Below are 23,329 nucleotides of genomic sequence, written 5' to 3'. Positions count from 1 at the left end.
AGTCCCTGAGGAGGACTGTTGCAGGATTTGCCTCAATAAATGCCAGCTACCGATATTAACAAATTCTTGCTGAACTTAAACTGGGTCTACCCTGTACATCAGTGTCCAGTTACCCTCTCGACATTGCCACTTTCATCAGATCACTCCCCTGATCAAAATCTTCCCGGGGCTTGCTCAGTTTGGATGAAGCCCCCAACTCCTTAGCTTTAGGAGGTATTGATTATTCATATAGGAGGTAGTTTTTATTGATTTAAATAAACATGTTTATTATTATGTGTTTTTTTTAAGAGAATTTATTATTTGAGAGAGAGAGCAGGAGCTGGGGGAGAGGCAGAGGAAGAAAGCCCCGAAGTGGGGTTCAATCCCAGGATCCCAAGATCATGACCTGAGCCGAAGGCAGAAGCTTAACCGACTGAGCCACTCAGGCATCCCCATTTAAATGTGTGTGGGTTTTTTTTGTTGTTTTTTTGTTTTTTTTTTTTAAGCACTGTTTTTGTAAAGCTTGTTTCATAATTAGGAGTTGATCACAGGAAAATCACACTCTCTGGGAATTCACCTTTCAGGGAGGCATTCTGAGAACCTACCTGTAACTCCGTGGTTCCCACCCCCGGGTGCATGTTAAAATTGCCCCCGGGAGTTTTTAAAGCATACCGAAGCATATCCAACCCCCAGAAATTCCAGTCTAATTGGTCTGGGGTGTGGCCGGACACTGGGATTTTCTTTCAAGCTCTCAACTGGGTCTAATAGGCAGCCACTGTGCAGTGGCACCTTTGTCACGAGTGCTTTGTCATACCTGGGAGAACCTTCGTGCCAACTCACCTGCAACCCCACGGTTCTGTGGTTCTTGCTTTTCAGCCGGCTCTTCCTGTTCCCAGTTTGCCTGGTAGAGGCCTCAGGCTCACCGGTTCCTGCCCTGAAGGATTCGTCAAGAAGGACCTTCTGAGGCAAACGAGCCTTGTCTTCAAATCAGGCCACAAACAGTCTTGACTCACCCTCATAACTTCCTGGACTCTTGATCTAGTTTACCCTTTCCTGATAACATCCTGGCTGGAGAACCAGTTTCTGACCTATGGTGACCTACTCTCCCCTTGGCTGGGGCTGGAATCTCATGTTCTCTGGGCTCCTCCCCGGTCTCAAATTAGCAGGAGTTGATTACTTCTTTGGCTCTTACGGCTTGGCCTCCTGATTTTCACCTCAATGGCCCCTAGCCTTCTGAGCTTTTACAGTCTTAGCTCTCATTTTGCTTGTTCTAAACCCATCCCAGGCCCTAGCCCCAGCCATCGGTGCATTTGCGGTGACCAGATTTCACTTACTTTTCTGTTAGAGAACTGGGTGTTGAGCTGAACCTTGAACAACCAGGAAGAGAGAGGCCTGGAAGTAGTTAATTTTGGAGGTGGCCCAGCACAATTTATATTTGAGCATGTGTTAGGATCCTGAAGGTAACACACAGGGTATTCCAATGGACTGTGCAAAAATCACAATCCTTGAGGCACCTACATGGCTCAGTTGGTTAAGCGTCTGCCTTTGACTCAGGTCAGGATCTCAAGGTCGTGGGATAGAGCCCTGCATTGGGCTCCCTGTACAGTGGGGAGTCTGTTTCTCCCTCTGCTTCTCCTCCTGGCTTGTGCGCTCTCTCGCGCTCTCTCTCGTTTACTCTCTCTCAAATAAATAAGCAAAATCTTTGAAAAAACAAAGACAAAACCAAACCAAACAATAAGTCACAATCCTTTCCATCTAAATAGCATGCTTTCCACTCCTTATATATTTACTCCTCCAGCTTTGCTTTCCTCCCTTTTAGCACACAAAACACGTGGGGCTCAAGTAGGAAATCCAAATTTCTGTTACTATGGGGAGCAAAATGAGATTTCAGAATCCAATCGACTCATTGCAGAGTGGCAAAGAAAGTGACAGGCGACCAGGATCTAACATTAGTACGGGTCCTCTAAGGAGTGTCTGCATCGTTAATCCAGAAGGGCCCTGCTCTTTAATTAAAGCCCCCGCAGTAGACTTGGATCACACAGGCCTAAGCCACAAGTCCCATTTTAGGAGAAGGGGTGTAGCGACTCACATCAGCTCACTTCTGGCACCTATATTCCTTCCGCAATTGTCAGCTCAGGATGACCTATCTCACAAATCTATCTGGGATGACGTCTCAAGGAGTTCTTTAACTTAAACTTAACAGCAACTGAAAGATTTATTAGGAATAAAGGAATCCACACTATGGAATGAGAACTGTGTATGATTTGTTCTATAGTTAGCTTAAATATAACTATTTAGATTATAATTATAAATAATAAGGAGTAGTGTTTTGATATTAATTCCTTCTCTACATCTTGGTTAAAGTTCAAATTTCTTTGCCGTCTCCTATTTTTTTATGGTTTACTTCATTATCGGCATCCCATACCAGCCTGTAATGAAAAAAGTCCTTTCCTTCCATTACGGCCCTTATGACTAATTCCAGAAAATTCACATTCATGGTTGGCAATTGCTCAGCCTTCAGACAGTATTAAAACGTTTTATCTGATTATTTTTTTTACATCATCATGCAAATGTTCCAGAGAGGGTCTGAAGGATAATCGCATCAGTTGTCTGCCTCTTCTATGAGAGAAACAATGGCTTCAAGTCTGAGGAGAGGAGCTTGTGAATGAAAACCAGCTTGAATTTTATGAAAAATGTATCCCAAGCAGCTGAATGAAGTGACCTGATGGGTAGGGACGCCCTTGGTATCGTTTGATTGTACCTTGGATGAAAGCTATCAAAATACTGTTTTAACCTTTCCATCTTGACAGTGGCTAACCAAGAAGTCTGGTCATACTTTAAAACCGCTCCAATTTCATTATAGTACAGATAAGTTCGCTTTCTCATTTTTTTTTCTTTGAGAGAGATAGAGAGAGAGAGACAGCGAGAGGATGGGGAGGGGGCACAGAGAGAGGAAGAGGGAGAGGAAGAATCCCAAGCAGGCTCTGTGTGCAGTGTGGAACCCAGCTCAAGGCTTAATCCCACAACCCTGAGATCATGACCTGAGCTGAAATCAAGAGTCGGATGCTTAACTGATTGAACCACAGAGATGCCCCTGTTTTCTTATTTTTATAGCACTTTTTGGTCATTAAAATACGTAATTCAAAAATACAAAATACTTAAATGCTACAGAAGCAAAAAAGTCAGAAAAAAATTTATTTTTGATTACAGAAAATTGGAAAAATGTGAAAAGCATAGTAAATAATTAATGTTAGCCATAATCTCTTCAACTAAAAACTAACATTCTGGGGTATTTCTTGTTTTTCTTTTTCATTTAATGTATAGATATGTATGTGGATATAAATGCATATTTTAGGTAAAAATGGCATCATACCATAAACTGCTTATAAAAGTTATTGTTAGAATATATCTTTCCTTGCCATTAAATATTCTCCAAAAATGTGAATTTTAGTGATTACATGCAATGACTGCATCCCGTTGTAAAAAAAAAAAAAGATCACAGTTTATCTATTTCCTTATTGTTGAAAGCTTAAACTATTTTCAGTTTTTTAATATTATGGATAAAACCCAACGGATTATTCATAATCATAAACATTTATTTATGACCTCTTCTAATTACTTCCTTAAGATAAACTTCCTAGAAGTAGGAGGTATAAACATGCTTAAGGCTCTTAAAATTCACGTTTAAGTTGCTCTTCAGAGAAGTTGCACCAATATATACTTCCCACCAGAAATGTCTGAAAGTGCTGTTTTCACAGGAACTGTCTCCCGCACCGCCCCCTCCCCACCCCCGCCCCACATCCCCATGGCTTTGGCACTGAAATTTACCACTGAAAGTTCCACATTCCAGGAAACCCCTGTAGAGGTCCCAGTTTTCAGATGGGTGTGGAAGGCTGGGGGAGAGTTACAAAACATCTACTGTCGCTAACACAGACGGGCTGAAAACACTGCTTTTAGTGTCAGATGGATACGGCGTAGATTAGCCATCCTCCACGGTCACCAACTGTGGAAGCTGGCTGCCATGATTTTTCGTTCCTGGTGATCACCAGCCTGATTTAATTTAAGTGTGTAACTCGGAGCGCCTTGTAACTGTGAGGCTTAACAGTGTGTCTTTGTCTCTGTGGATTCACTGTTGTGCTTTGTTTGTATTGAGAATTTGTACTGAGTGCTAGTTTAGTTTTTAACATTGTCAATGCTGTGATCATGTTTTCTAAGAATTCAGATAATACCAACACCAGCATGACCCAGACATCACTGAAAAGGAAGGCTAAACAACTGTGCCATTTTACCGACAGACAAAAGGACTCAAGGATGTGATTGGGAATGGAGGTAACCAAAACAGTGCATACTATGCCTGAGCAGTAAACAGTCTGCAGTCAGTCCCTGGGGAGACCGATGTGAATGTATGAATCTCAAAAGCCTGGAGTGAGATGGGCTTGTTCTTCTAACTCAATCAAAAGTTTGCTTGTTTGTTTGTTTGTTTCTCCAAAAGGCACCGATGCTTAGTGGAAAGGAGTGGCCATTGATTTCGTGTGACCATACCCCACTAAGGAGCACACATTTTCACAACATTCCTTTGATTGCTTTTTGTCTCAGGAAAGTCACATTTTCTGATTCTGGGGTTAAAATAAAACCAGAGCATCCTGGTGCACCTGGCTGGCTCAGTGGTGGAGCATGGGTCCCTTGATCTTGTGGTTGTGAGTTCGAGCCCCATGTTGGGTGCAGAGATCACGTTGAATGAATGAATGAATCAATGAATGAATTTTAAAAATAAAGTGTCCTGTGGGAGAACAGGAGAATGAAAGAGGAAATTTTGATAACAGATGTATCTTGCCGTGTACAGCTTATTATGGCAGAGCTTACCAACTCCGGGGTGGGGGGTCGGGGGTGCGGTGCGGGAGACAGTTCCTGTGAAAACAGCACTTTCAGACATTTCTGGTGGGAAGTATACATTGGTGCAACTTCTCTGAAGAGCAACTTAAACGTGAATTTTAAGAGCCTTAAGCATGTTTATACATCCTACTTCTAGGAAGTTTATCTTAAGGAAGTAATTAGAAGAGGTCATAAATAAACGTTTATGATTATGAATAATCCGTTGGGTTTTATCCATAATATTAAAAAACTGAAAATAGTTTAAATTTTCAACAATAAGGAAATAGATAAATTGTGATATGTTTTTTTACAACGGGATGCAGTAATTATATGTAATCATTAAAATTCACATTTTTGGAGAATATTTAATGGCAAGGAAAGATATATTCTAACAATAATTTTTATAAGCAGTTTATGGTATGATCCCATTTTTACCTAAAATATGCATTTATGGCAGAGCTTACCAACCATTATGCTTTCTATGGTGTATCAAATGATGAGTTTAATCATGGCAACAATAGTGATAATAAAAAGGATCAGAATATGCCCCCTCAATATATGCCATGGTGGCATATCATTTCAAGCTGGAGTCACTTAAGAAACAGGAGAGGCAAGAAATGCTCTCTGCCCCCTCCCATCGGCAGATGTACTGTATAAATTTTCCCTGGAGAAAGGTGCCCCCCGCCCTAGCTCCATAGCTTGCATCAGGATGAGAAGAGCACTTGTAGCCTCAGAAATAGGGAGCTGACACTAAGAAAGGTTTGCATAAACAGACCTTACTAAAATAACCATTATCTTCCATAAGTTCCCCCATATATTTCCTAGCTACTTCCCTGTGTTTCATCATCCCTTGAAACCCAAACTTCCTTTCCTTTGTTAAACTGGTATAGAAGCCCCCAAGTCTAACTGCTTCTTTGAGTTTCAGTTCTTTTCTGTGAATTCCTATGCATATAAATATTAAATAAAAATTGTACCTTTTCTCCTGTTCATTGGTCTCTTGTCAGTTTAATTCACAGGCCCCAGCTACTGAACTAAGAAGATATAAGAAAACTTTTTCCTCCCTGAACAAATATGTTCCACTTCTTAGGTACTTTGATAGGAAAAAACGGAATTCCAAGTCATCTTCTCAATTTCTATGAAGACTTTAATGAAACTGCAGAAAACATAAAACAGAAGACTGTGAATGTATTATCCAACTACAAACTAGACCATGCTTATGTATTTGCGTATTTGGCAGACAGTCCAAAACGTAAATTTTTGGCAAATTCCATTCAGTCTGCACATTTCTTACCAAAGACAATGAGAAAAGATCTTTCCTGCTAAATGTTTTGCATACTTGGTGCACTGAATTGCTAAAGAGGAAGGTGATTTGCTCTCCCATGATATTGAGATTTTCATTAGAAAAGCTTAGGTCATTTTTCAGTCTCCTGAAAATTATAGAACAAGTTCATGAAATATAGGACTTTATAAAAAGGGAAGGAGTTAGCCTTCTGAGACATGGGCTTGTAGAATTGCTTGCTTTGGAGTGTTCACAAATGACTAGCATTTTATTAATTTTTTTAGATTTTATTTATTTGCTCGAGAGAGCAATAAACTTATGCCAGAGCATAAGCAGGGAAGACGCAGAGGGAGAAGCAGACTCCCTGCTGAGCAGAGAGGCTGAAGCAGGACTCGATCCAAGGACCCTGAGATCCTGACCTGAGCCAAAGGCAGACACTTAACCAACTGAGCCACCCAGGCACACCATAAGTGGTTGACCATTTTAGACATGAATGGTCCATAAGATGAATATGCAGCCACAAAGGACATTATTGGCAAACAGTTATTCTGCCAAACAAGCCTGTAGATACAAAGAGGATGAACATTTTTGGAGAGCTGGATACAAATTCCTACATGTCTAAAACCCTGCTAAAACTAGTAAGTAAAATCCCAAGTATTCCGTGCTGAAATGCTTTGTGGAGAGAATAGTAGCTTGTCTCCATCACAGTGGACTGACCCAGGAATTAGTGTAATGGGGCTTGGTAAGAGCAGCTCTGTAAATCAACCTGTTTTTCACATTTGAGTATATTCATTCTATCACTACACAAAAGAAAAGGAGCCCTTAAGTTATTGTCAAAGGAAACAGAGAGAGTAAAAAAATCCAACAGCCTTATGGGAGAGAAGGAAACATCTTTGTTGTTTTTTATTAAATATAAGTTAAGGTTTGTTCAATTAGTCCTATTGTATTTACACTCCCCTTTTGGAAAGTACTACATCTGTGTATCTTACACACGCACAGTAATATGGACTACGAAACGTAAATAGCCAATTAAGAGTTTAAAAAAAAGTTAAAGCTGCTGTATCAGAGAACTAAGAAACATGATAAAAATACTATATTTTGGGGGTCAACCATCTGGTTGTTTGAGCATGCTATTCTTGGTAACAGGTTATGGGTTCAAACCCCACGTTGGGTATAAAGCTTACTTAAAAAAGAAAAATCTTTTGGGGCACCTTGGGGGCTCAGTCATTGGAGTGCCCGACTCTTGATTTCGGCTCAGGTTGTGATCTCAGCGTCCTTGAGTCCTGCCCCATGCTCAGCAAGGAGTCTGAGTTTCTCCTCGCTCCCTCTCCCTCATGCAAATGACATGCTCCCACTCTTTTAAAAATAAATAAATAAGTCTTTTTAAAAAATCTTAAGAACATCATATTTTTCTTGCACTTCACTTTTAATTTTGTCGTGTTATTAATTATACAAGTTGCCCTTGCTCACTAGTCTCATTGTGGTTTTATTTAAATAGCATTTATGTAACAGATAAGTAAATAATACAAAATAATAGCTTTAGATTAACACCCATTTTACATATTTTTATGTTAAAATAACAACACATACACATATATCTAGTTATTTATTATACATTCTACTATTATTAATTTTTTGTCCAGTATGATTGTGTCATGGGTTGACTCTCTAAAAAGATGGTCACTTTACCAACCTTACGTCACCAAAAACCAGGCATTAACTTTCCTGTTAGAAGTTTGCCAGTTTGTTAAAAAGAAAAATGTCGTCAAATTTTTGTCAAATGTGCATTTCTTTAATATGAAGGAGATTGAATATTTTTCACACGTTTATTATTTACTTTTTTTCCTTTGGAAATAGCCTGTTTTACTTTTGTCAAAATTTCTATTGGTCTTAACATTTTTAAAAAAACTTTCTATTGGCCTCTTTCTTTTTCTTTTTGACTTATAAGCCTTCTTTAGGATTGTAATTCTACATCTATCAGAATTGCCACACTTCCCAGTTTATAGTTTGGCTCTTTCCATTTCCTGGTGACATGTTGGGGCATTCTTTAGAAATCATTTTTTCTCGAACTATTGGCTTTTATTTTTCCCTTGAAGAAGCAGCTCCTTGGAGGGTGAAGGGTTAGGGCTCTGGCACGGCACTGACCTACGTCTGAGTCCTCCCTGCACCTAGAAAGACCTGGAACAAGTTTCTCGATGCCTGTGCTGTTACCAAGGACTTCCTTCTTTGAGATCAGCTAACTATTTACTTTCACTTTTCTCTAGTTTTTCGTGTTTTTACTTGTAAGCATTTGATCTGTCTGGAATTTATCTTGGTGACTGAGGGCTACATCGTTCTACGTTTTGAGGGAGGTTTTGCGTTCCTCCCATAGAGGATGTGGCAGCGAGAGAATTCTGCAGCTGTCCCTGCTCCGATCTGGGGCTTGCTCAGCTGGCCCTGAGTCACACTGTGGCATTGGGCGGGTTTTAGAGTTTCTGGCTTTCTAGTGGGTAGCATAGCTTCCAGATTGGGTCCCAGCTGAAAGAAGTCTCCCTGGGTGACAAAGAAAAATGAACTCTGTGATACTTCCTAATACAGAGCCCCCAGGCTACAGCTGTCTTGGGTTTCTCTTTAACCACTTCGAGCCCGGTGTGTGGAAGATTAAAACCACGCGTGATTTCCATCCCAGCCTGGGTCGTTTTCCCTGCTCTTGTCTTCCCTCCAGTATCAGGATTTGGGTGCCCCACCCTCATGCTTCCTGCCGAGGCGACACCTTCGAGATCTGAATCTGGGGTGACTCAGAATGGTCCTCTCTCCCCAGCGACACTTTGGTCTCCACCCCACCCACTTGCAGCTGCACTGTGTGACAACCTCCCTGGGAAAACAGGATCTTAATCACCTGGCCAGTATCAAAGGTGGAAGTCTATGGATAATTCCTTCCATTGTAACAGCATATTTATCTTCAAATGAATTACAGGCTTCTGGAAACGTAGAGCCCATCATACTCATTTTTTGCTTCCTTATCGGGCAAGTACTTGATTACACATGCAATCAAATATGGGTGAGATTGAATTATATTTCATTAAAAAAAATCAATAATGAACAAAGGGAGGAGAGTGTCTTTGATGGCAAAGATGTGTCCCAGGGTATATTGCTAGGAGATGAATTTTCTTCCAGCTCTATCCAGGATTTCCCAGAGGAGGTTTTTGTTCCTTCTCTAGATAGCCCCCTTTGTGAAAAAAAGTCAGTTGCTTCCCTTAGGCAAGGAGCCCTGGACCAAATAGTTTACCTCCAGCTTCCCCTAAACTTTCTTCTGTGGTTTCAAAAAACCCCTTTAAATTCTAAATGGGATTTGTTGATGAGCTGTGGAAACCTCTGAGTTTAAGGGAGCGGACCCCTGCAACCCTAGATCTGACTAAACTAATCCCTTAGGCGGTACAGTGGGTCCCCAAGCAGTCCGTGCGTTTGTACTGCAGCCTATGAATATTTTATAGATGTCCTTTTGTGCTCACTTACGGGGCCTGATCTGTACAATCTGCCTTGAATAATATCAAAGGAATATCCTCTTCTGACCTCTGTCCCTAAATGATTTATGGAATAGGCTTGTCGGAGATATATTATTGATGTCATTAAGAGATGCTTTTCAACAAAAGGGGAAGGAAGTTTATGTTTGTACACCTCACAAACACTTTGGGGGGGGTTAGTGTGAAATCTGTGTGTTTTGGAAGGGCATTCACTTCTGGATCTTCAGAGATTGGGAGGAATTGCAATTTCTTCAATAAAAAGGGCTAAGGGATGTTCTGAGGATCTTCCGTCCCCAGGTTCATTTATTCCTGGAATTTCTCGTCACTCTAGAATAGAAGTCAAAATAATTAACTTAAAGTCCTTCGCTTGTCTCGTGGCTCTTCCACCTCTGTGTCTTTCCATTGGAACAAATCAGTCGCCTGGTATCTGTCACATGGGCTGTATGCTCTTTGCTCAGAGCAATACCCAGGATGAGAAGACATCGTTCCTGCTCCTGAGTTCTCAGTCTTGTTGGAGAAGACAGGACCTCTATCCATTATTGACGTTGGCTTGTAACCCGATGCTAATATAGTATAGTGCTAAAAAGTTTCCAGAAGGGAAATAGTAATGTGTGTAGGATTTAGTGAAAGATGACTTGGAGGAGAAAGTAGGTTAGCTGTCACCTGGCAGGGGGAGAGCATCATTGAGTGAGAGAAACCGAAGCAAGGATGCAGGATAATAGCGACTGTACCAACTGGGGAGAGAGCAGTAAGCGGTGAGGGGGTGAGGAATACCACCTTCCATAAAAAAGTAAACCCCACAGCTGTGAGGGAGCCTGAAGACAGGACTCTCCTAGAGCAGACCCCATGATCTCAAATCTGTATATTTCTGATTTGACTCTTGTGGTCTTTTCCCAATCCCCATCACACTTACCACATTGGCCTCAGAGGTAGACTTCTTCCCTTTTAAAGGTCTGTCAAAAAGCCCCTTCTTTTGCTTCCCCTTAGCATAGGTCAGATACACAGAAGTTTAAGAAAGGTTTACTAAATGCAAATAAAGAATAGAAAGGAAACCAATACACAAATAATTAAGTTTACAACGTGCCTTGCTCTCTGGGATCCTAGACCCTCTCTCATTTCAAATAAGATCCCAGGGAAAGAGGGCTTTACCTGGGGCCACCCTACCTACTATGATTCAGAGGATGTCTTATTTATTTATTTATTTATCAGAGAGAGAGAGAGAGAGAGCGCTCGCAAAGCAGGATGAGCAGCAGGCAGAGAGAGAAGGAGGGAGCTGTTGAGCAGGGAGCCCAATGTGGGGCTCAATCCAAGGACCCTGGGATCATGACTTGAGTTGAAGACAGATGCTTAACCTGCTGAGCCACCCAGGTGCCCCCCATATAAACTTTTTGCAAATTATGTCTTTGCGGTACTCTTTGATGCAGACCTGAATGTCTTTCATTTACCTTCTTTCTTTCATGCTTATTTTTTCTACCTCTGAGCTGCCTGTTCCATCTCCCGGCTCTTCCTGCCACATCCCCTCTCCCAATCCCTAGAACTGCCTGGAGTATCCTTAGCTTTGCCTTCTGAGTGATCTCCCAGGCCCAGCATACTGAACCTGCCCCCTTTAAAGGACATTGTCTTTTTTCACAGGACCCTGAGATCGCGACCTGAGCCGAAAGCAGAGGCTTAACCCACTGAGCCACCCAGGTGCCCTAGAGGACATTGTCTTTATTTTTATTTATTTATTTTTTTTAAAAGATTTTATTTATTTATTTGATAGCGAGAGATCACAAGTAGGTGGAGAGGCAGGCAGAGAGAGAGAGAGAGATGGAAGCAGGCTCCCTGCTGAGCAGAGAGCCCGATGTGGGACTCGATCCCAGGACCCTGAGATCATGACCTGAGCCGAAGGCAGCGGATTAACCCACTGAGCCACCCAGGCGCCCAAGGACATTGTCTTTAAAGGGGATTCCCACACAGCACTAAGAAACAAGCAAAGAGTCAGTAAAAGAACTTGAAGAAGTTACAAATTTTCCAGAAATCTAAGCAAAACTTTTGGTTTTTAAGAACAGGTGCTATGTCTTTCTTATCTTTGCATGTCAGGCACCTAACACAGTAGTGCCAAGCATGTAGTTGGAAGTTTGTTGACCAGGATAACAACTTAACTAAAACAAGGAGAACACAGTGATTTCATAGAAAGTGAGGGAATCAAAAGCTTCAAGAAGAAGGATGGTGAATAACATGAAATATCACAGAGAAATCAAGTCAAATGAGGACTGAAGGCTGCCTACTGGATTTGCAATCAGGAAGTTGATAGTACGCCTTGCCATGACAGTTTTATTAGAGGGGTGAGGGTGGGTGAAAGCATGATTAAATTAATAGTTGGTTGACTAATGACAGGTGAGGAAGGAAAAACACTGAGTGTAGATTATTATTTGTGGGGAGCTTGGCTGGGAGACAGGAAGACTGGTGACTACAGGTAGACAAAGGATTGATAGAAGGTTGTCCTTGCTTTTTTTCCTTAACTTTTTTGTTTTGTTTTTCACATGGGAGAGTCTCAGCTAAGGGGAAGGGGTCATGGAGAAGGAAAGTTGATCTGGTTAGACAGGGATTCACAAACAGAACAACTTTGCCATGGAGGTGGGATGCAAGATCATGGGACAGAGGCCTTAGCCTTGAGCTGAAGGCGCACACCTACCTCTGCAACTGGAAGGGAAAAGTTGGTGCTAATAGAGTCATGGATGACGTTGTGGGCATAGGAAATTTAGGGAATTTTCCCCTGAAAGCCTTGATTTTTTTGTGGCAAAAGTGGTCCTCCTGGGGCGTGGCCATGTTGGGTTGGGGGCTTGAAGAGAGTGATGAAGATGGCAAAGGCCTCGGGGAGAAACAGGTGAGGGGGCTGAGCAGGAGAAAGGGTTTCATGTGCTGCTAAGGGCCACACTGAGATCAAAGACCACAGATTTGTGAGGGCACTGCTGTGTATGGATGTGTGACTTCCCAGCTGGGCTCCTGGGCGCATGAGATAAGGGAAATTGATTATGTAGGTTTAGGGGTTCGCAGGTCATGAGTGGTGTTGATGATACAGTCAAGAGGGGGGTTTAGGCTAAGGTTGTGAGAAAGTGACCCCCTGAAAGAGTCTGAGTATGAGAAAAAGGATAAGTTGAGGAACTGGAGGCTCAAGAACAGTGTACTTACTTGGTCCTTGGGAGTAAAAGAATGAATCAGGTTGGATGAGTTTGAGGTTATGGATGGGAGGTATGGGATTTCATAGGTGGAGCCATCTTAGATCATGGTAAGATCCAGGTGTGGTCTTGTTAGTGGGTGGTTGATGAAGAGTGTCGGTAACACTGACAGACCCAGCAGAGCACCAGATAGCTCGCAGAGAGACAGGGCAGGGGAGGGGTCATGGTGTGGCCGTCTAGGCAATGGCACACGGTGGTTGGGGACACCCAGGATTCGCATTCAGGAACTTCTTGCTCAGGTCCCTGTGCAAGTTAATTTGCTTTATTAAGTCTCAGTTGCCCATCTCTCAAGGGCTGACGTCACATCACCGACTTCAACCTCACAGGGCTGTTGTGAAAGGCAAATGAGATCACACAGGGGGAGTCCTGAGCAAATATCAGGCACAGAAGCCCCCCAGAAATAACAAGTATGGCACGATGACTGCTGTCATTGAGACAGAGGCCCCCCACTAAGGATTCACATGGTAGAAAAGGTAACACTAACATGAAAAATACAGGAAAGGGCACATGGGTATGGCTGACAGCAACCTAGATTTTTGTAATCAAACAAATTTGTGTTTGCATTCCAACCCTGCCACTTACTAGAGTGACTTGAGGCAAGTCATCTAATCTGTCTGAGCTGAATTGTGATGCTACTATCTTCACTCCCCCAAATGTATTAGGCACTTGCCTACTACAGACCAGGCAATGGCTTAGGTCTTGGAGATAAAGAGACTTGCAAAAGATGATATCCTTGTGCTCACAGTATAGCTGGAGAAACAGAAGGGATAGTTCTAATTGGGAAAACTAAGTTCCCGCCAAGCTAAGTCTGAGACTATAAGTCAGAGACCCGAGTCCAGGTCAATTCTGATTTATGTTGGAAAGAAATCTCCTGCCCCGATGTAGCCATTAGTTCATTCTTTCTTTTTTTTTTTTTTAAAGATTTTATTTATTTATTTGTTAGAGAGAGAGAGCGAGTGCAGGCAGAGGCAGAGGGAGAAGCAGCCTCCCTGCCAAGCAAGGAACCCAATGTGGGACTCGATCCCAGGACACTGGGATCATGACCTGAGCCAAAGGCAGCTGCTTAACCAACTGAGCCACCCAAGGCATCCTTTGTTCCCTTCTTTTAAAAGGCAACAACAGAACTTAGTACACAATTCGTACTTTTTTACAGTAGTGGCGTTTTAGAAACAATTCTGGAAAACAGAATGCTAAAAATTGGATCTTTTCAAATTCCCATGGGCTGAGTGATCTGCTTGTAGGTGCTTCTCTTTATGAAAGACTGTGGAGTGGGAGATCAGAACACAGGAGCAGTCCAGCGGCTCCTGTCGTTATTTTCTTGGGTCCTTAGTTTCCCCATCTATAACATAGGGATAATAACAGTAAGTACTTCATGGAGTTAGTATGAGTGTTAAGAGAATTAATTTATGTAAAGTTCTTAGGACAGTGTCTGGCACATTGTGAGCATTCAAAGTATGTTAGCTATTATAATTTTGCAAGCGATGATCTTAACAAAGACAAGGCAAAATTCTTCGGCCAAGGTACAGACCACCAGAAACTGCTGAATGAGTGGATCAAAGCAATAAAACAGTCAACTAGAAATCAGGTTTAGAATGAGTAGATTTGCAAAATGTCAGGGCTGGAAAAATGAGAAACTTACTGACTCAACTAAAACTCAGCGTTAAACAGACCCATTAAAATGCCTTGGAATGTAATATCTGCACCCTAAATATTTGTTAATTCAGTAAGTACTTGCTTTACAAAACAAAGGTCCATGGAAGTGCTTTCTTTACTAAATTCTCTTCCTCTCCTTCCTCTGAGAGTTGGAGAGAGAGAAACGGTGACTTTCCCTGTCTCCTGTTGGAGCTTGAGCTCACACTCCCTGTGTGGTGACAGCTCCAGTTTCACCAGGTGTTAAAGCCCCCAAGCTCCTGGGCGGCAGGCTGTAACTTGCGTCTCAGTCCTTTCTCTCAGGCCTAGCTCAGGAACACGTTCCATGGGAAGATAAAGACATTTCTGGTCTCAGGCTCTCTGTTCTAAGAATTCTCCCTCCTCTTCTTTATTGCAGAAGTCGAAAGAGAGAAGTTAGTGTGAATAGAAATCAGAAGGGAGAATGGCCCGTGAGGGGTTTTCTCTACAGTCTCTAGGGAAGCTACGATCATTTGCTTCCAGTCGAATGTTTCCAGGACAATTTGTATGATTTTGGAACTTCAGAGAAAGTCCTCACCTCTTCCCTATTATTCTCTCCCCCCACCTCCACTTCAACTCCTTAGGGGCTTTCTTCTCTCTGAAATTTGAGCTTAAATTTAAACACAATGTTCCCACAGAAACTGTGCAGCCTTCTCTTTTTCTGCCTGTCTGGTCTCTGTTTTAAAAAATCTACAGTCAAGCTATCATCACACCATGCCTTTTAAAACCAACATTTGTCAGGTCATAAAAGAGATATCAAGGGAAGAATGGCTGTCCAAGAACTTAGGTACATTGCAAACCTTTATTTGTTATATTCTGAAAGTGGTAAGATCGTTATTAGAAGTATGTTAAAGACTAGAGCACCCAACTCTGGTAAAGGGGACATGATAAAAATTTTTTCAATGCTAAACAAAAACAAAAGGACAGTAGTGGGGTTCTTCATCAAACAAACAATTTCCGTATAAAAATATATACTTTGTGACCTTTTTCTTCTCTTAAAAGAATGATAGGGACTGTAGATAGCAATTATTTGCATTAGTTTTTAAGAAATTTACTTGGTAAAATTAAAAAGCTGGCAATCTTAAATGGTTCTCTTTATTTGGCTGTGAAAATTAAAAGACTTACTGTATTAATATCCACTGCTTCAGCAGCTGGAAAGTCCTCTGAAACCTCAGAGAAAGTGCCCCATGAAATAAATTCCCTTCTTTTATTTATATTTATTAAAATTAAAAAAAAAATTATTTGAGAGAGAAAGAGCAAGCACAAGCAGAGGGTGGAGGAGAAGGAGAGGAGGAGGGAGAGAGAATCTGAAGCAGACTCCACACTGAGCATGGAGCACAAAGTGGGGTTCGATCTCATGACCCTGAGATCATGACCTGAATTGAATTCAGGAGTCAGTTGCTCAACTGACTGAACGACCCATGTGCCCGAATTCCCTTTTTTAATGAAGGCATTCTGGCATAGCTTTTTCTATTTTTAACCTTTAAAAAAAATCGTGGCAAAATATACATAATATAAATTTACCATTTAAACCACTTTTAGGTGTACAGTGGCATTAAGGACATTCACACTGTGCAACCATCACCACTATCCATCTCTAGAACTTTTTTATCTTCCCGAACAGGAACTCCCTATCCATTAAAAACAAACTCCCCATTTTTCTTCCCTCATCCTGGACAACTTTCTGTCCCTCTGAATTTCATTATTCGAGGTATCTCACCTACGTGAAACCATACAGTGTTTTTGTGTGTGGTGTCTGGCTTATTTCAATGAGCATAACGTCTTCAATGTTCATCTATGTGTGGTATGAGAATGACATTCCTCCTAAAGGTGCTTTTAACCTTTTTTTTTTTTTTAAGATTTTATTTATTTGACAGACAGAGATCACAAGTAGGCAGAGAGGAAGGCATAGAGAGAGAGGAGGAAGCAGGATCCTTGCCCAGCAGAGAGCCCAATGCGGTGGTGGGATCCCACCACCGGGAGGGAGATCACAACCCTAGCGGAAGACAGAGGCCCAACCCACAGATCCACCCAGGCACCCTGCTTTTAATATTTTTGACAATTATACTTGTTTCTAAGCTCTTTCAACTAACTGGATGGTTGGTAAAGGGGCAAGTCTTGCTGGCTTTCTCTATTGACTCATCTGTAAAATAGTCCTGAGTTTTGTATTATCACTTAAACATATCCAAGTAGGTGTCACAAACCTATGGGATCCAGGCACATGAGTGGTAAAGCAGAATGGAGGGGGGCAATGGCCAAAGGGACAACCGTGCCTCCCATGAAGGGGGCCTCTGCGACCCAGTTCCAACCCATTATTTCTAATAGGTAATGTAGACCCAGAATTGAATGGACAAGTCTCCTAATTTTCATGGCCAGTACTGTTGCACCAAAGGGATCATATTTGCCAGCCAGATCTGGCCCACAGACCACTAGTTCGCAGTCTCTTCTTGGTCATATAATGAGCTAATTTTACAGCAGCTTCATGCTTGCATTCATTCATTCATTCATTCACGCAATAAATATTTACTGGGTCTCTACTGCAGGCTAGGCTCCACATACAGATATGGTTTAAAAAATACATGATAAGACGGCAAATAATGACAGCATAAATGCTATAACAAAGTGAAGATAATTAGGACTTCCATTTATTGAGCACTTCTATGTGCCAGGGAGTTTTTAAGAACCTCACATGTATTAACTCAGTTAAGTCTTGAAACAATCCTACGAAATAGGCGTAAAGTGTTTCCATTTTAATTATGAGAAGACAAGTCTTAAGCAGTCAAACTACTTGTCCGTAGTCACACCGCTGGAAAGTCCTGAAGTGGGATTTGAATTTGTTCAGGAGCCCATGCTCTTGACTGGGTAGTGGCTCAGACGGCGGGGTCGTATATGAAGACTTCCAGAAGAGGTTAACTTTCCCCTGGTCTCGAAGGATGATTTTGGCAAACAAGTCCAGGAGTGCAACCCAGGCAGAGGAAGCTGAGCCAGGGATCGTACTTTGAAGGTTGGCAGGAAATGAGTCTGAAGAGGTCGCTCTCAGGGTCTCCAATGCCATCTATTCAACTCTGTTTTCAGGTGCGATATCAGCTTATCGACGGCTTAGGTTTCAGTACTAGCTCTGAGAGCAGAATGGTGTAGAAGCAGGGGGGTATTCACCCGTTCCAGACAGCGAAGAGCGCCTGATTTCTCCCGCCCGAGCCCCTCCGCTGCTGTCCTGCCCTCGACCACGTTCAAGGACTACAAGTCCCGTCATGCAGCGAGAACGCGCCGGGAGCCCGGCGACCTGCCCCGCCCCTCCACGGCCCCGCCCCCTCCCCGCCCCTCCCCGCCCCCCCTCCCGCAGCCCCCTCCCGCCGGGCCAGCCCCGAAGAGTTGCCCGGTGGCCGCGGCAGACGGAAGCCGAGGGAGAGCCTCGGCGGCAGCAGGATGGGGGACTCCAAAGTGAAAGTGGCCGTGCGGATCCGGCCCATGAACCGGAGAGGTGAGAGCCGAGCCCGCCCGGGGCCGCGACGGTGGAGGCGGCAGGTGCCTGGCGCGCCCTTCCCTCAGCCGCGGCCGCTGTGTGGGGTCCGTCGGACCCCGCCCCTGCAGTCCGAGTCTAGTCGAGAGAGCGGCCGGCGCGCCCCGAAACCTCGTCCCCCTCGCCCGCCGGTCCTGCTCGGGGACGCCCCTCCCCTCGCCCGCACCGCGTCCCGGGCGCTGCGGGCCCCACGTCCCGGTCCGCTGCCCCTTCCGCCGGCGCGCCTGACCCGCCCCGCCCCGTCGCCCTTTCGCCCTCTCGCCTCCCCTGCCCTTGCGGGAGAGCGCTCTGGTCCCTCGCCCCCGTCTCGCTTCCTCCCCCCCCCCCCCCGCCGCTGCCCCTTGCTCGTGCCCCTCTGTGTCCCCCGCTTTCTCCTTGCCAGCTGTCAGAGTGGCCCCCGCCCCTCGGGTCCTCACCCCACCAGCCTGGCCGGGACAGCCAGGGACCCCGAGGCCCCACGTCTCTGGCCCAGTCACCCCAACCCTGAACTTTTGTGGTCCGTGGCAGGAAAAAATGGCAGGGAATTTGGTTTTACTCCTGAGAAAGCACTCAAGTGCAAAAATTCCTCGTCTGCGGTTTTCACTTTATGTACGTTTAGGCTGGACGGTCATAAAGAATTGTGAAGACTTTGACTGAAGTTGGGCGAAAGAGATACCTTTCCACCCCCTCCCCCCTTTTTTGACTGTTGAGATAGTTTTGTTTTTGCTTGCAGTCATATTCGTCATCTCTCAACAATAAATAGTTTAAGTGCCAAGATTCTTGTGAAATTGTATCTTTCAAGACATTCTCTCAATTCAGCAGGGAGGGTAGAGAAAGCAGATAAACCGAGTACATTTTAAATCAACTTTAGTTAGACAAATGGAGTGAGGAGAACCCCCAACTCGAAGTACCAAGAGGAGGTGGGCTGGGCCTTGACTTTAAAGCTTAAGTAGCAGCGTGACTGGGCAAGTAACTTTAAATGAGGTAATATATTTGAAAACACTTTCTATCCGAGGCTATGTTATTGAGATCACTTATCCCGGCAGATGACTTTTCAATTGATAAGACTTAACTAATCAAAATCTTGTATCAGAATCACTTCTAAGATGTTTTTGCAACTTACATGTTCATAATCAAGTGTTGAATCTGTGTAGAAATTTTAAGTTGTTTTCTGCTTTTCCTTTTCTTTGCTGTCTTTTGTATATATTGAGATACACAGATCAACCAGTTGGCAGTATGTTTTGTTGGGTTGTCCTTTTGGAAGTTGGTTTATTTCTCTTCCGACTCATCTCTTCTGTTGGAGTTGGTGATTCCTCCTGTCCCTGCTAGGTTAGTTTAAGTCTGTTGTGTGACATAGAAGAGTTCCTCCCTCTTTCTCACTAAATGAACTTAAACTAGTACATGTTTGGGATCTTCAATCTTTCCTTTGGCAAAAATCAACTCGGCAAGTTTTCAGAAGCTTCTGTTCTTAAGTGCTCAGGCATCTTTATTCAAATTTATTACCATCACAATGATTAAAAAATCAGGAAAAAGTAAGCCACATAACATTGTTATCTGGGATTTGATTCTGAAAGCATGGTATCAGCACATTCTTAAAATTGCCTTTTTCACAAAAAACTTGGAAATGTCAGTGCTAAAAAGATGCAGCTAACCAGCCATCACAAAAGACCTATCTCAGATAATTAGATTCCTTCCCTGTTCCCCTCCCCCCATGAATTTCAGTTTTTGGGGGGAAGTACTATTGTTATAAATTGTCATTTAGTTAGATTGTAATAATTGGCAGGATCAGAGTTTCCAGGGACACACAGAATAATAAAAATTTTAGCTGTGGAATGGATGTTAGCTGTTCCTTTGGGTGAATTCATTTCAAAATTAAGGTTTGTACATGGATCCATTACTCTATTAATAGAAGTGCCTTATTGTGGTAAACTGTTTCCCCCTTTATTTAGTGCTATCTCTTACCTAGCATTGTATTTCCTGAATGCATATGGACTTCTTTTTGCTGTGATTACCATGATAATTAAGGTTATTGGTTCTATTTCTATTTCATCATGAAGTTGTCATTTACGTAAATCTAGACATAATGGAATACATAGTAGTGGAATTCTAAAGCTAGTGATTTTTTTCTTTTTTTTTTTTTTTTAAGATTTCATTTTTAAGTAATCTCCATATCCAGCATGGGGTTTGAACTTAGAACTCCAAGATAAAGAGTCGCATGCTCTGCTGACTGAGCCAGCCAGGCTACCCTAAAGCCAGTGATCTTTAAACTGCTACCTGGCATTTGTTTAAAAAGGCTAAAATAGAAATGTATTTCCTTTCCAGTAATTTTGAAAAGAATCCCATTACTTTGACTAATAATTACTTCTGGGAAAATTTAGTGTATTAAGTAAGTAGTGTCTAATTATGACAAATAGTAAACTTTCAGTCATAATTATTTCTCTTTTAGCATATCAGTTCAGGATGCAACCTCGGAAATTACTCTTCACAAATAAGAAGGAGAAGAGAATGGGTTACCAGGCTGATGTAGTTTTGCTGTATAGATTCTAATATTTGTAATCATATTGACTTCTTTTTGAGGAAAACTGAAATTTGCAAGAAGCTTCTAGCGTACCATTAAGTCCTTCATGTGATTCAGTGTCTGTGCTAAGGTGTTAAGGGAGTTCATTGGTTTTTTTATTTAACATTTATCATGGAAGTAAGAGTTTCAGTCTTTTTTGCTAAATTATGTATGGGTTAGGGAAACATTGTTACTTCAACATTAAGCATTATGCCCTCATTTGATAATAGTAAGAATTATAATGGCTAATGAATACGCTTTTGTCAGTAATATTTTTCTTGTTATGTATTTTAACATTGCACTAGCAAAATAAAACATAAAAGGGAAAAAGTCTGCAGCATCTTTCCATTTTAACAATTCAGTCTCATTTTCTTATGTTCATTCTAGTTTGTGTTCACATGCATATGTAATTTTACTTACTTTTAATATTACAACTTCTTGTTTTTGCTGTTCTTCATATGTAATATGTCTTTAAACAAGCTGAAGGAAAGCTGTAAATTTGATTCGTCAGGAGATCTGGAAGTTCTTGTTGCAGATATTGTTTGGTTTTTCATGTTATTTTTCAGACTTGGACAACTCACCAGGTAACTCCGGTTGTGTTTTTCTATATACTCTAAGGAACACCCATTCATACATTATTAGCCAGTTTAATTACTAAGTGAACTGAAAGGTTTACAAGCATTATCGATGGTATTAACTAGATCAGTGACACTCTCCTGTTTAGGAATTTGATGTTTTATAACTTCAGATGGTTTTAAAAATATTTACTATTTACTGAGTGCCTACTTGTGTTAGATATTACAGGATCTTGTTGCCTTTCTGCAAGGGACTTCCCATGGTTAAATATGTGTAAGATTAACTACCAAAATAAGTACATTTACATCAAAAGTGTTTGGAAAATACCTTTTCTATCTACCTAGCCTAAGGTAGTGAAACCAAGAATTACATTAGGTATTTAGCTGGAGAGAAAAATAGTGAAATAGTTTATTTCAGTTGTTAGGGAACATGGATAATAAATATATTTCAACAGGTATTTCTCAAGGGATTACTTTGCATTTTATAGTACTTGATACAGTGAAAGGCACAAAGACAGAAAGAAAGTACCGTCTGACAGAAATCAGTGCTTAAGTAAATCATGGTCTAGAATCTCAGTGGAAATATTGTTATGTAGATATTAAAAATGATGAAAATCAGCATCTTTTACCAAGGAAGACAATTTTCTCTGTTAGCAGAAAAAGCAGAACGAAAAACATTATGTGTGACTGTATGGTTGAATCTGCTATTATAATTCTTAATGTGTAAAATGTCAACAGGAATGGGCAAGGGCTAGAAAGAAACATGAAAAAATGGGATTGCTTGTTCCTGTTGGGAGACTCCTATGTCCTGAAAATTCTTAGTGTTGACTGCTATTGTAGTGTTCAGCTTTTTATGGTTCATGCTCCTGAGGAAATGGCTGTCCTATGAAAAGATAGGATTAAAAGGTAAACAAGCACCTATCGCAGATTGTCAGGTGAGTGATCGGGAAACAGAAATTCAGAGGAGTGGAAGATCTCTGGAAGCCCGGTGATCAGGGAAGGCTTCTCTGGGGAGGGAGAACCTCGGTTGATGTGGAGGGAGGAAGCTTATGATCAGAACGGGTGCATGGTAGCAGGCGAGGGGAGAGTGTTGGGTCGTTGGGGAGGAAGTATGGTTTGAGAGCAAAGGCACAGAGACAGGAATGAACCAGGCAAGTTTAGGCGGCAGAGACAGGATAAGCTTGACAGAAAGGAGGGTTCTGTGAGCTTGACTAGAGAAGGATGAGATTAGAAAGGTAGGGTGGAATTTAAGGGAGCCCTGAGTGCTAACTAGGCCAGAAGTCAGGGTTAGGGTGGATGGTCCATGTACTCTGTTTAGCTCTGTAGAACTTCACATGGATCTCAGACACTGGCAGAAGGAGGAAGATTGCCTGGTCTTAGAGCAGGATCAAAAGCCTGGGTAGATGCCCGATTCAGGGCATAGGTGGGTTACATTTAAGGGTGGTGAAAATGAAGCCATGTGCATAGGAAGAATTAGGCTGATCGAACTTAGATAAGCAGTCGGGACCCAGAAGGCAAGGTGAAACTGAGGAAGTAGGAAGCTGAGAGAATGCGCTGGTGGTCTGTGAAGACACAGGGATCCTTAGGAAATGAAGGGGCTCGGTGGCAAGGAGATTCGAAAACGAGAAGGTGGTTTGGACCCTGAGGTCATTAGTGGTGTCAGAGAGATAACTGATATTGGAGTCGAGGATGGCTGTGGATGGAAATTTCTGACATACTTTCTAAAACAGAAGATCCTTGTTTTCTAGCATCTGCTTGATATGCTCATGGAGAATGAGACACACATCTATTACAACATTGTTTTGTTTCTACTGTGCACTCAATGACTGAAATTGAGATTTATCCATACAGGGCCAGAGGCTTTTGAAGAAGAGAGTACACATTTATATGATAAAACAAAAATTTGTCTAAGTTGGCTTTTACTTTTACCCCCTCATCTCCACAAAGCAATGACTAATGTCTAACTTTTCCAGTCCTTAAGGTCCGAAGATGGAGAAAACCACTGACAAAACTATTCATTAAGTTGATGAATGGAGATGTTTATTGAGTGGAAATGGATTATTATCGATCTCTCAGCTTGCTGATCAGGTTCCCCTTGTGTTCAACAGAGCACGTTAAAAAAAAAAAAAAAAACTTGGCAAAGAAGAGCAGTGTAATTTATGGGGAATTGTGTGAC

General features: G+C 42.1%; 1 protein-coding gene across 4 annotated transcripts in view; it reads left to right on the top strand.

Moving 5' to 3' along the window:
- The first annotated feature begins 17,844 nt into the window (after window positions 1-17,844).
- Window positions 17,845-23,329, top strand: part of KIF13B (kinesin family member 13B) — a 200,073-nt gene continuing 194,588 nt past the window's right edge. Inside the window, exon 1 of one of the 4 annotated variants that reach the window (XR_014310662.1) lies at window positions 17,845-18,003. Coding sequence is in view for 1 of the 4 variants with exons in the window: in XM_082726865.1 (XP_082582991.1) it covers window positions 17,949-18,003 (55 nt within the window). In the remaining 3 variants the exon portion in view is untranslated. The remainder of the gene's footprint in view (window positions 18,004-23,329) is intronic. The other 3 variants (XM_082726865.1, XM_082726866.1, XR_014310663.1) reach the window with 3 other exon arrangements.

The sequence above is a fragment of the Mustela nivalis genome (genome assembly GCF_964662115.1).
Source record: "Mustela nivalis genome assembly, chromosome: 4".
Lineage (NCBI taxonomy): Eukaryota > Metazoa > Chordata > Mammalia > Carnivora > Mustelidae > Mustela > Mustela nivalis.
Note: the sequence above shows the minus strand (reverse complement) of the source record. Positions and strands in the feature narration are given on the sequence as shown.